Source organism: Theropithecus gelada, chromosome 14 (assembly GCF_003255815.1).
Source record: "Theropithecus gelada isolate Dixy chromosome 14, Tgel_1.0, whole genome shotgun sequence".
Lineage (NCBI taxonomy): Eukaryota > Metazoa > Chordata > Mammalia > Primates > Cercopithecidae > Theropithecus > Theropithecus gelada.
In genome coordinates, this window is record NC_037682.1 from 63,292,758 (window position 1) to 63,306,969 (window position 14,212).

At 41.0% G+C, this 14,212-nt stretch overlaps 1 protein-coding gene across 3 annotated transcripts in view; it reads right to left on the reverse strand.

Moving 5' to 3' along the window:
• Nucleotides 1-14,212, reverse strand: part of STIM1 (stromal interaction molecule 1) — a 226,913-nt gene that overhangs the window by 25,838 nt on the left and 186,863 nt on the right. For all 3 annotated transcript variants that reach the window (XM_025356487.1, XM_025356488.1, XM_025356486.1), the window contains exons 4-5: nucleotides 9,712-9,823; nucleotides 6,271-6,386 (exon numbers count right to left, since the gene is read on the reverse strand). In XM_025356487.1, coding sequence (XP_025212272.1) covers nucleotides 6,271-6,386; nucleotides 9,712-9,823 — 228 coding nt within the window. The remainder of the gene's footprint in view (nucleotides 1-6,270; nucleotides 6,387-9,711; nucleotides 9,824-14,212) is intronic.

Genomic DNA, 14,212 nt, shown 5'->3' on the forward strand with positions numbered 1-14,212 from the left:
GAGTTGTCTTTCTTCCTGGAACACACCTGCCTCCTCCAGAGCCACTACCAGAGCCTGGGGTATTCTTTGTCTCCCCTGTTTGTTAAGGACTTTTAATCTTGGTTTCCTAGAGTTTCTCAACTTCAATATCCCCTTTATATTCTTACCAAAAATCAAAGGTACCCTTGTTCAAACAAGACTCCACGCAACGAGTGCTTCCAATACTTCAAATACTTAAGGTGGGTATGCAGATTGAACCTAGTTATTTCATTTGGTTTCTTATTCTACGTTATCCAGTTCAATTTGCCAGAAAAGCAACCACTCCTGCTCACTGAGGACTTTCCCCTATTTTCTGAGCCAATGAAGAAGGAAGATAAGGCATAGTCTTTTCTTTTCCTATCTCCAACTGCCCCTGACCTGCAACAATTATTCTGTCGGCCTCCCTGCACTTTTCTCAATATTCCTGCTGAAAGCACAAAGGGCACACTAGCCCCTAGCCCAAAACTAAGCACACTGTAGGCACACGTTAAAAATTGAAAATAGTAGCTACCATTTATTTAGGGGAAATTGGGGCACAGAGAACCTTAGAAATGTGTCCAAGGTCACAAAGCTACTGAGTGATAGAGCTAGTCAGCTTGATTTCAAAGCTGGAACTCTTTATTGTATCTTGTTTCCTCTAACGGAAGTAGAAGATGGATAACATCTCCTAACATCTCCAAACACCCCTAACATCTGCAAACTGGTACTATTTGGAGAGCCCTAGATGGGCCTGTAAGCCCAGAGCCAACTCTGCAGAGTGAAAAAGACTGTAAAGGGTGGTGTGTAAAGGGCTGTGGTCACATGGGGAGGACTGAGCATGCCTTCTACTGTCAGAAAATGGACCTTGAGGTGGCCCTCTGCTGAGCCAATCTGATCCCTCTTCCCTTTTCCCAAGTTCTGAGGCTGCTGTGGACAGATGGCACCTGTTCCCTCGGCATGCCCTCTTGGCTACTGCATGACAAACCTTTTATGTGAGATATGTCAAGCCTCAGACCAATAGCAGAATTTTTATTATGGCTCGGTGAGGTGGCCATAGCTCACAGCTGTACCAAGTCTAGGTTCTCTGGGGTGTTTGTGTGCTAAATGACTGATGATGGGGTCTAAGTGTCTGCTCATTCAGCCTTAAGAACTCATCCTAACTTCAGAACACAGGTCAGACCCAGTACAGGCCTCTAGGTCCTAAATGGGTGTTAAAGAATAGCACTGAAATAGGGATTTTTAGTCCATGCTCAGAGGGAAAATAAAGTCTAGAGGGGCACAGATCAAGGGACTATTTGTAAACATCCAGCAGGCACGCCCCCACCCCTTTCAGAAGTTTCCTGGCAAAGAGCTCCTTAGTATTTTCCTCAGACTCCAGCTGGCAATTTTCAAAAGTTTCATTAGACAAGCATCAGTAGAAAAATATAAAAACAATATTTGCCATCAGGACAGCTGCTGATTTCTAAAATCTTAGCTTCCAGGAGTATACCCAGTTCTATCAGAATCCTTGAATGAGAGAGCCACTAAGAACCTTTAATGACCAAACCCATTTTACAGAAAAGGAAACCCAAATCCAGGCAGAACTGAATTGCCAAAGGTCACTTAATAAAGCAAGGACCAAGCACAGAAGTCCTAAAAATACAGGAGGCAGACACCAGGAAGGAACAGACCTCCTGTCTTTTATACAGAACCCTTATTAAGCAAGGAGTTCCTCCCAAAAATCATAAAATGTCACAGCTGAAAGAAACTGTAGGGAGGAATCTCATAATACAAATCATAAAACACACCTGAGAAAAGTGACCTACCCAAGGTCACACAGTGAGTGGCAATTTTGAAAAGGGACCCAGGTCACCTGCCAATCCAGGGTTCTTTCCCAAACTTCAAAGAAGTCGTCTGAATAAAACTCCAGGAGCTACAAAAAAATCAAGCTGTACAGGCATACACTGCAAGTTCAGTTTGAGGCCACTGCAATAAAGCTAATAAAGCAATAAAGTGAGTCACAAAAATTTTTTGGTTTCCCAGTGATAAAAGTTATGTTTACGCTATACTATAGTCTATTAAGTGTATAATAGCATTATGTCTAAAAATACAGTGTGTGTGCCTTAATTTAAAAATAACTTATTGCTTAAAAATTCCGACACAGACACTCAAAAGTGAGCACACGCTCTTGGAAATATGGTACCAACAGCTTGATCAACACAGGATTGCCACAAACCTTCAACTTGTAAAAAATGCAATTATCTGCAAAGTGCAATAAAGCAAAGCACAATAAAATAAGGTATGCATGCATATATTTATTAAGACATAATTCACAGAGCCTGAAATTCTAAGTCTCTCTCTTAAAATGTGCAATTCAATGGTTGCAGTATATTCACAAGGTTGTGCAACCATTGACAAAATTAATGTTAGAATACTATCATTATCCCAAAAAGAAATGCCATATCTATTAGCAGTCACTTCCTATTTCCCACTGCCCCCACTCCCAGCCCCAGAAACCACTAATCTATTTTCTGTCTCTATGGATTTGTGTATTCTGGGTATTTTATGTAAGTGAAATCACAAAATTATATAATATGTGGCCTGTTGTGACTGGCTTCTTTTACTTGGCATGTTTTCAAGGTTCATCCACACTGTAGCATATATCAGTACTTCATACCTTTTAGTGGCTGATTAATATTCTACTGTATGTATATACCATTTATTTTTCCATTCATCAACTGACAGACACTTGAGTTGTTTCCACTTTTTGGCTATTATTCTAATTTCAACACATCCTTACCAACACTTGTTACTGTCTTTTTTATTATATCCTAGTGAATAAAAAGTGTTACCTCATTGTGATTTTAATTTGCATTGCCCTGATAATGATGTCGAGCACTGTTTCAGGTGTATATTGGCCATTGAACTGTGGACATATAAATATATGTTCAAATCCTTTGTCCATTTTTTGTTTGTTCGTTCGTTTTGAGAGAGGGTATCACTCTGTCACCCAGGCTGGAGTGCAGTGGCATGATCTTGGCTTACTGTAACCTCTGCCTCCCAGGTTTCAGTAATTCTCATGCCTCAGCCTCCTGAGTAGCTGGGATTACAGGCATGTGCCACCACACCTGGCTAATTTTTGCATTTTTTTAGTAGAGACGGGGTTTTGCCATGTTGGCCAGACTGTTCTTGAACTCCTGTCCTCAGGTGATCCGCCCACCTCAGCCTCCCAAAGTGCTGGGATTACTGGCATGAGCCACCGTCCCTAGCAAGAATTTTTTATGTATTCTGGATAGTAGAGCCTTGTCAGAAAAATGTTTGCCAATACTTTCTCCATTTTGTGGGTTGTCTTTTCACTTTCTTGGTACATTCTTTGAAGTATGAAACTTTTTTATTTTGGTGAAGTCCAGTTTATCTATTCTTTCTTTTGTTGCATACGCTCTTTAAAAAATAATTTGAGGTAAAATTCACATAATATAAAAGTAACTATTTTAAAGTAAGCAATTCAGTGGCATATACTACATTCATGATGTTATGCAACCACCACCTCTATCTAGTTCCAAAACATTTCTATCACTCCACAGTAAAATTTTTTACCCAGTAAGTGGTTTCTCCCCATTCCCTCCTCCCACCAATCCCTGCCAACCATCAGTCTACATTCTGTCTCTGTGGATTTATCTATTCTAATCATTTCATATTAACAGAATCATACAATATGTGATCTTTTGTGTCTGGCTTCTTTCATTTAGTGTAATGCTTTCCAGGTTCATCCACATTGTAACATGTATCAGAACTTCATTCCATTTGTAGGTGAATAATATTCCATTGCACCACAATGTATTTTTATCTATTCATCTATTAATAGACATTTGGGTTGTTTTATTTTTTGGCTCTTGTGGCATGTGCTGCTATGAACATGCATGTACGTGTACTTGTTTGAGTACTTGTCTTCAATTCTTTGCATGTATACCTAAGTGTGGAATTGCTAGGTTCTATGGTAACTCTGTGTCTAATTTTTGAGAAACCACCAGACTATTTTACATAGTAGCGGAACCATTTTACCTTCTCATCAGCAATGTACAGGGGTTCCAATTTCTCTACACCCTTGCCAAAACTTGTTTTCCATTTTTAAAAACTATTTTTATTATAACTGTCCCAGTCAGTGTGAAGTATATTCTTAGCTTCAGTACCTGTGCTCTGCCTATCTCAGGAAGATAGTTTTCCTGCTGATCTCTGGCCTTCCTTAAGTTAGATCACATGCAGCATATGGGCTACATGCAATAAGCCTAAGAGAAAAATACCCCTGTCCTGGTATCAGTCCAACCTGCTCCACCAGGGCCCCTCTCGTTGGCTCTGATATCCTGGACCCTGTACCATGTCCCCAGCATTCTGGTTCCCATAGCTGATTTTTCCAGATAAAATCCTTGACTGCTTTAACCTGCAGTTTCTACTGTACCCTTTCAGACATGGTAAATCTGATTTTGATACAGATATAGCTTGATAATATATATTACAAGGCTAAGGAAGACTTTCAGGCTGCTGAAAACCTCCTCTTGCTGGGTGGTGACAGAGGAGAACCTTTGCAAAAGTAGTCTAGCTTTTATAGTTGGGCATGAGTGTTCTTGGTGTGTACAAAGAGATGTGTAAGTTGTTAACAGGGGGAGTTTAATAAGGCCACTTCCACTTCTCATCTTTCAAGACTCAGCTCAAGAATTACTTTCTCCATAAAGTTTCCTGGACTCCAATAGGAAACTCCTCCCTAGTATGTGCCCCCAGTTGAACTCTGGAAAGACTTACATAATAGCTATAACACTTACTATATTTGTTGACACTTTACTATATTTGCTGACATAGCTATCTCCATTTAGATAGAAGTACTTGAGAGCAGGTATCCTGCCATTTATGCTGGTACTTAGAATGTGCTCAATAAAGGTTAGTGAATGATGAAAGGCCACTGCTCAATACAGAGACTAGGCCTTACATAAAGAGTAGAACCAGTTACTGTGTCATTATTCAAAACCTACCAATGAAGGTGAGCAAAATGTGTCCTAGAACCCTCCACTCCCCCAAAAAAAGGTGGCAAAGGAAGTGGAAACAGTAGTCTTCGCCCAGGTTGCTCTGTTTCATACTTTCAAAAAGCATAGATCCACTTGTATTGAGACATCAGCTTGCGTATTTGCCAAGCCATATTCACAGACAGGGAAATGTTATATTGCCTCTGACCTTGCCTGCCAGCTGCTTCTCTGGACTGGTTCCTGATTCAATACCTTTCTGCTGCTGGCACCCTAAATCGAGGCAAGCCATTCCCAAAGGGCAGGAAGCGGGCCCTAAGAGGCTGTTTAGTTGAAAATAGTTTTCCAAGAAATCTCACTACTTTTTGCTCCCCTTTGGTTCACTTAGAATTAGAAAAAGGATGGCAGGCTGGCTGTTCCCACAACATAGCTCTGTGGAGACTGAACAACCCAATTCTCTCAACTAGCCTCCTTGGCTGAAGAGACCACCCTTTCTTAGGCCCAAGTGTGTCTACTGCTTCAGTGAAAACCCACTTAGTCCTCCTTGGTCATTCAATGATACAAAGATATTCACTAATCAGTTCATACACTCTAAATGTCTACAATAACCCACTGTCATTATATATATATATATATATATATATATACATACACACACACACACACACACACATATACACACACACACACATACACACACACACACACACACATATATATAGCTGCTGATGTGCTATTGAAATGAAATATGGAAGTAGGTAACAGCTAACAAGCTTTCAGTCCATAGGTGGTTACTTCTATCCCTGAGCATACTTTCCATATTTTAGCTTTTGTATTCTTGCTCAGGTTGTTTACTCTGCCTAGAATGTCCTATTCTGCCACCTCCATAGAATAAAGCTCTATTCACCCTTAAAGGCAGAGGTCACATGTCACCTTGTCTATAGGGTACCTTCACTAGGCCTCCTCTGGGCCTCAGAAGCACTGTGTACCTCTATAGAACACTCATGTTATACCTTCAGGGCAGAATATGATTCATTCCAGGTCTTCCTACAGGGTCCAGCACAGCACTGGCACAATGCAGATATTTCCTTAAAGTATTTAATGAATGCATGTTGCTATATATCTGGACTAAAATGTAAGACTCTTTCAAACTTAATACCAGTGGAAAGAGTATAGGTGCTATCTTGCAGGTGTGCCTAGCAGACCCAGAGCCTTAGCCTATCCACTACAATAGCTTTGGTTTCCATGGCACAGCAGTAGCCCTTCTCAACACAAGACTCACAGAGAGGAGGCCCAAAGAGCACTGTATCCAGGGCCTTCAACTGCAGCTTCTGCCGATGACTCCGGTCTGTCATCTTCAGCACAGTCCCTGTCATTGTGGTGTTGGTGACAGCTAGCCTGTTGAGGCAAAGAGTAGCAGATCAGTTCGCTGCCAGTAAAGCCAGGAAGGATCCTGGTAGGATTACCCGCCTCCTCCAGGAACACTTCTAGCTCTTGGTGATTGCTCCCCTCTGCACTCTAGAACAGAGTCTATACCAGTTGGGTCTCAACAGAGTGTATGGAGGGACACATAACATTTACCAAGAACTTGTTCAGCCCTCTCCCCATATCCACCAACTTCTAAGCACGCTATCCTCTAAGGATTACCTGTCTGTAACCATTCCCACACCCAACGAAATTTTCTGTTGTGCTTCTCCTTCCAGGGTTTATCTTCTATATATTGTCCCCACCTCCCACCACTTATAAATGCATTTCCTGTGCAGCCCAGGTCAAACTGTCATGTCATATGACCCAGTGATTCCAGGACTTATGAATTATCCTAAACTCACTGTCATTATATATAAACCTGCTGATGTGCTATTGAAATGAAATACAGAAAAGGAAAAAAAATTTTTAATTAATCACTGGTGACAAAAATGGAATTAGTCCTGTTAGCTTGTATTTGAGTCACTGCAATACAAGTTACCTCCAATAAAATTACTGTAACTTTTTATGACCTCCACCCATACTGTCAGTGATAACTATAATAAGAGAAAGCCTGTAAACAAGAAAATGACCTAGGAAAAATGGAACTTTGTTTCTCTTCTGCTGGAACACAGTGGATATAAAAGGAGAGGGGTAAAGGATATGAAAGGTTGAAAACCACTGGTCTAAGTCCCACAAGTAAGCACTTAATTCTATACTACTCTATAAGGTTTGTGCTCTTTTCTGATGCATATCTTTATTTCCCCAGCTAGAAAAGAAGCTTCTGACAGCACAGTGTGATTATACTCCTGTCGGAGCACGCAGGAACAGCTACTTCCTTCTCTGGCCTTGGAAAGCAATCAAGCCCACCAATAAGAGAGGCAGTGAGGCACTGTGATGGGGAGTGGGAGTGGTCAGGAGATCTGTCTTCTCATTTCAGCTCTACTAGTGACTCACTTGTCTGATCATAAGTTGCTTTGTTCCTCCCCCAGGACCTCAGTTTCCTACTGTGTAAACTTATATAAAATCAGATGCTTCCTACAAGCCTGGGAGTTCTTGGGGTTCCTCTTTAAAACACTTCTGCCAGATGTGCTGCAGTTTGTCTGACTAATGAGAATAAACATTGTCATCTTTTCTACAGTCTATTTCTCAAAGACACCTATGAACTGGAATGCTATCTATTTGTAAGCAATGAAAGAAATGAGAAAGGAGGTAACATTGACTAAGCAACTACTGTGTGTCTGATACTTTACATACAATACCTCATTCAGTCCTCACAACAACCTTAAGAACTCAGTTCCATTATTAGTGCCACTTTCTAGATAAGAAAACGGAGGCTTAGAGTTGAGTAACTTGCCCAAAGTCACAAACAAGTAAGTGGCAAAGCCAGAGAATGAACTCAAATCTGCTAGATTATTCTCATTATACCATGTGAGCTAATGATGGGCCTAGAACCACCCTCACTCCACCCCAAGCACTGAAGGCCCCATGCTTCCTGCTATCACTAAGGTGCCACAGCTTGGCATCCCCTACATCTGTGCCCAGCCTGGCTGGACCTGGTCTTGGCTCTAATTCTAGCCACAAAAAAGCTACGTGAACTGATGACCTGAGAACTGACTTCTTATTCTATGTTTTGCAGTTTTAATCCAAGCCAAAGATATCCCCCATGAGGAAAATGGTACGGGGATCCACAAAGCAATATTGCTATTTCTATGGGTAGCAAGAAAGACACCTAAATCCTGGATCTTAGTGGCCAATCATCTACTTCTCCATTAAACATGGAGTTCCTCAAGTCAGGGGTCTGGTCTAATGCATCTCTTTGTCCTCTGGGCCCACCAAAGAGCATGGCACATGATAGGTGCTTAGTGAAGTTTTGTAAAATAGAACTAAACTGAATATTGAAAGGAAACCTATCTTTAACCACATGGCACAAGAGGAAGATGCAGTGGAAAAAAGCAAGGCATTTAGAACAAGACAGACCTGGGTTCAAATCCCAGCTCTGCCACTTACCAGCTTGGATAAATTATAAAATATTTCAGATTCAGTTTGCTCACCCAAAAGTTGGGATACTCTTCCTCCCAGAGTTGTGACAATCAACTGAAATAATAGGTAGGAAAGCACTCTATAAAGGGAGGTACAAACATTAAGATTATTACTCTCTCCAGAGTAGGGAGAAGCTGTGAAGAAGAGGCTGCAGGCAGCAGAGGAGGGAACAGCCAGCTCAGCTAGGCCTGGACAGCAGTGCTCGGTAGCTCTGTGGCTGGAGACTGCAAAGTGTGGGCATTCCAAGAGCTTCACCTTCCCCTTTCCCCTTTGCTGAAGCTGAAAACCAGATGCACCTACATAATAAGATGACAGATTATACATAATCAGCACTTACCAGATAGTAAGCCCTTTGAGGGCAAGGGCAGGTTGTTGTCATCTTTATCCCCAGCACCCAGCACAAGTGCTTGGCACAGAGCAGGTACCCAGTAAATATTTGTTGGATGAATAAGTAAATGGATTAATGACTGAATGACATATGGCACTAGTTTGACATTACAAGAAGTCCAAGCAATACTCCATTCCTCCCCCCATTCCCAGCCCAAGCCTTACCATATTGAGTGTGTAAAGGAGGCAAAGAGTCATGAAACAACAGCTGTTGGAGTCATCCCAGAGATGAGGCTGGGGCCAATGGCAATCAACCTCTCCTCTGTACCATTTTTATTATAAATAAGCTGCATATGGATAACCCAGGGAAGGCTAAAAGAGCCCTGAGGCTCCCAGGTGATAAAAGAGGCAGCTGCTTGGAGCATGGGGGAAAAAAAAAAAAAAAGAAACACCAACAGGGTTTGATGTATACCAAGATTCAAATCTCAGTTTTGCCCCTAACTAGTCATGTTTGTGACCTTAGAAAAGTTACTTAACCAGTTTCATCATCTATATACAATAATACCCACCTTACAGGACTGATGTAAGAATTAAATGAGATACTGTATATAGTGTTGAGTAGAATGTCTGGCATGTCCTAAGCACTCAGTAAATGGCAGCTATTAGTACTATTCCCAGGATTGACAGGACTATTAAAGAACAGAGTGGATGCAAAGTGCCCATCATACTTTATAGCAAGTGTACAACAGATGTGAGAAGAGGCAAGATCTATAGACGCTGCCCTGAAAAGGGTAGAACCTCACTTAACTGGCCAGAGCAATCTGAAGGCAGGCCCACTCCAGCCCACTCCTCATACCCTCAAGAGAGAAAAACCCAGTCCCCTCCTGACCTTGGCATGGCATGGCCACTGAGCTGCAGCTTCCGGAAGGTCTCCTCATACTGAGGCAGCTCCACATATGTGATCAGCCACTGTACCACCTCATCCACAGTCCAATTGTATACTGTGAAAAGAGACAAGCAAAGTCATGACTCTAGAATGCCAAGCACTGCTTGCATTTATTGTCATATTGACCTTAATATTTACCACATTTGTGTGTGTTTAATATCTCTCTGTCCCATAAAATACTAAGTATGAAAGGAGTATACACTCTGAGTTTACTTATATGAAATCCTAGAAAAGACAAATCTATAGTGATAGAAAGCAGATAAACGGTTAGCTGGAGCCAGGAAGGGAGCTCCAGGGAAAAATCATAAATGCAATTTTATAAGGTGATGGATATATTCTATATTTTGAATGTGGTGGTGGTTATACAAATGATAACACCTGTCAAAATGCATCAAACTGTACATTTAAAATAGGTGTATCTTCTTTTATATAAATTATAACTCAATAAATTTGATTTTGGTATATTTTTAAACTGTTGTGACCAGGGTTGAGAATCAACTATCCATCCATTCATCTATCCAGCTATTCAACTGACCATTCATAAGTGGACTAGTTAGTGCCAAGCCTGGAGGAAGTTAGTTCCCAATCCAGTGGAAGAGATCAAAAGCTAAACAGCATAAGTGAAGCACAGATTCTGATAAAGAAAAATACATAGAGCACAGAGAAGAAAGGAAATAACTGCCTAGGGGATCAGGTACAGCCTCAGAGAAGATGATGTATTGCAACATAAAGGATTAGTAGAAGCTTATCTGAAATATTTCATGAGTGTGAGGGGAGGAAGGCACTCAATACAGAATGAAGACAGGTGCAAAAGAAAAGATGTGAAATTTGATGTGCGTGAAACAGCAGTCCCCAACCTTTTTGGCATGAGGGACTGGTTTCATGGAAGATGATTTTTCCACAGACCTGGGCAGGGAGATGGTTTCAGGATGAAACTGTTCCACCTAGATCATCAGACATTAGTTAGATTCTCATAAGAAGCATGTAACCTAGATCCCTCACACGTGCAGTTCACAATAGGGTTCGCAGTCCTATGAGGATCTAATGCCACTGCTGATCTGACAAAAGGTGGAGTTCAGGCAGTAATGCTCCCTCACCCACCACTCATCTCCTGCTGTGCAGCCCAGTCCCTAACGGGCCATGGACTGATACGGATCCGTGGTCCAGGGGTTGGAGACCCCTGGTCTAGAATATAGAATATATGGCAGGTAGTAGCAGAAGAAAGTTGAAGCCATGTCACAAAGGGTCTTGACTACCATGCTAAGATAGCTACTAGTATTGTCCTGGGATAAGCCTAACTCAGGTTGCTCTGGCCAGTTAGGTGAGGCCCAACCCTTTTCAAGACAGAATCTATAGACTTCTCCTCCTCTCACATCTATTGTGTGCTTAGTATAGAGCACACTGGGCACTTTATACCATTCTCTTATTTGATGCTATTTAGAGTTGCACTGTCCAAGCAGTAGTAGCCAGCAGCCACAGTGGATATTTAAATTTAAATTTATTAAAATTAAATAAATTAAGAATTCAGTTCCTCAATGGCACTAGCCACACTTCAAGTGCCCAATAGCTAGATGTGGCTAATGGCTACCATATTGGACAGCATAAACTATAGAACATTTCCATCACTGTAGAAAGTTCTATTAGACAGCACTGGTAAAGATAATTTAATATAGGCTGGGAGCGGTAGCTCATGCCTGTAATCCCAGCACTTTGAGAGGCCAAGGTGGGAGATCGCTTGAACTCCAGAATTCAAGACCAGCCTGGGCAATACAGTGTGACCCTGTCTCTATTAAAATTTTTTTTTTAATTGGCCAGGTGTGGTGGTGCACACCTAGAATCCCAGCTACTCAGGAGGCTGAGGTGGGAGGATCACTTGAGCCTGGGAGATTGAGGCTGCAGTGAGCCATGATCATGCCACTGCACTCTAGCCTGGGTGACAGAGTGAGACTGTTGCAAAACAAATTAAAAAAAGATAATTTATGGCCAGGCAGTGGTTCACAATTGTAATCCCAGCACTTTGGGAGGCCAAGGCAGGTGGATCATCTGAGCTCAACATGGCGAAACCTCATCTCTGTTAAAAATACAAAAATTAGCCAGGCATGGTGGCGCATGCCTGTAGTCCCAGCTACTCGGGAGGCTGAGGCAGGAAAATCGCTTGAACTTGGGAAGCAGAGGTTGCAGTGAGCCGAGATCGCATCACTGCACTTCAGCCTGAGTGACAGAGCAAGACTCCATCTCAAAAAAAAAAAAAAAAGGTAATTTACTATTGAAGTGTTTTGATTCTATATTTATATTTTGGAAATAAGCTAAAAGTAAAGAACACAAGTATATTCTGGATCATCTAGATATATAAGAATACAGGCTCTCAACTTCAGTGCTCATGTTGCATTTGTGTTTATAAGTGTGTTGATGCAAAATAGTTATTACAATGACACAGTTCACCTTTAAACAATGCAGGTTTTAACTGCCTGGGTCCATTTATACATGAATTTTATACATGGATTTTTTTTCAATAAAAGGTATACTGAGTGTGTCTGCTTCTCCTGCCTCCCTTCCTACCTTCTCTATCTTTTCTGCTTCTGCCACCCCTGAGACAGCAAAACTAACCTCTCTTCTTCGTCCTCCTCCTCAGCCCACTCAATATGAAGATGAGGATGAAAACCTTTATGATGATCCACTTCCACTTAATAAACTGTAAATATGTTTTCTCTTCCTTATGATTATCTTAATAACATTTCCTTTTCTGTTACTTTGTTGCAAGAATACAGTATATAATGCATATAACATATAAAATATGTGCTAATAGGCTGTTTATGTTATTGGTAAGGCTCTGGTCAACAGTAGGCTATTAATAGTTCAATTTTGAGGGAGTCAAAAGTTATAAGTGGATTTCTGACTATATGGGGGAAAAGGGACAGTCAGCACCCCTAAGCCCGGTGTTGTTAAGGCTCAACTGTATTTCCCTGGAATTTTAGGACATAATGTACTTCATAACAATAAAATATCTCAAATTTAAATTTTAATACAAAAGAACCCAGAGGTCAAACTGATGTTTTTACACAAAATATACATTCATAATTACAATTCAAATTTTTAAGACAAATATTACCCACTAAAAGATATAAACCACCAAGAACTGTCCCAATTGGTGCATCCCCAGAGAGACTAATGTAGTATCACAGGATCACCTATTATGATCTATCTGATAGCACTATAATGAACATGGGTCACTTTTGCCACCAAGCATCCACTTCCCTTTTTGGTGACAACAGTATTCTGAATTTGTATTAACAGAACCACTCCTCCCTTGCTCTCAGCTAATATGCTTCAAGTAAAGCTAAATCAACCTCTAAAAATAGAGTATGTAACCCAAGCTAAACCAATCAATATCTTCCATCTTTCTGCCCATACTGCTTAGTTCAGGGATGAGTACATAACTCAAGTCAAGGCTGAAGAAACTGAATTCTAAAATTTTTGTTTAGCCTATAGGGGATATGCTTGCTCTTCCACTATACTGGTGTCTGGGATAAAATGATCCTGCACTATAATGTTAATAACAACAACAATAATAATAATAGTAATACAAGCCATCTCTTATATAGCTTACTCTATGAGAGTATTGTTCTAAGTACCTCACATGTATTAACTCACTAATCTTCATCATTTTCATATGAAGTAGATATCCCATTTTATCCCCATTTTAAGGATGAAGAAACTAAAGCACAGAAAGGTTATATAACTTTCCCAAAGTTACCCAGCTAGGAATTGGGAAAGCCAAGATTTGGTCTAAGGCAGTCTGGCTCCATCATTCATGTTCTAAGCATGTATGTGTGTGTGTGTGTTTGGGGGGAGGTTGTATGATGCTGCTGGAAGCCTTCATACAGAGGAAAAGCTGAGTCAAGATCCAGATGACAGGTCATGCACAGTCACTCACACCTGTCATCCCAGCACTTTGGGAGACTGAGGCGGGAGGATCACTTGAGCTCAGGGGTTTGAGATCAGCCTGGGCAACACAGAGAGACCACATATCTACAAAAAATAAAAAAAATAAATTAGCCAGGTGTGGTGATGCGAGTCTGTGGTCCCAGCTATTCAGGAGGCTGAGGTGGGAGGATGGCTTGAGCCTGGAAGGTCAAGGTTGCAATAAGCTGCGATCATGCCATTGCACTCCAGCTTGGGCAACAGAGTGAGACCGTCTCAAAAAAAAAAAAAAAGAAAAAAAAATCCAGCTGATATAATTTAAGCCCTGAGTCAGATCATGCCTCTAGAAATCCCTATTCATAGATATTTCAGTTTTGTGCAACAAGTACATTTTCCCTTTTGCTTGTATCAGATTGAAAGGATTTTCTGTCAAAACAGGAACCAACTCTAACTGAAACAACTGAGTGGTCATTTGCAACATGGCAAATTGCATCATCACCATACATGCAGCACTAGAACTACT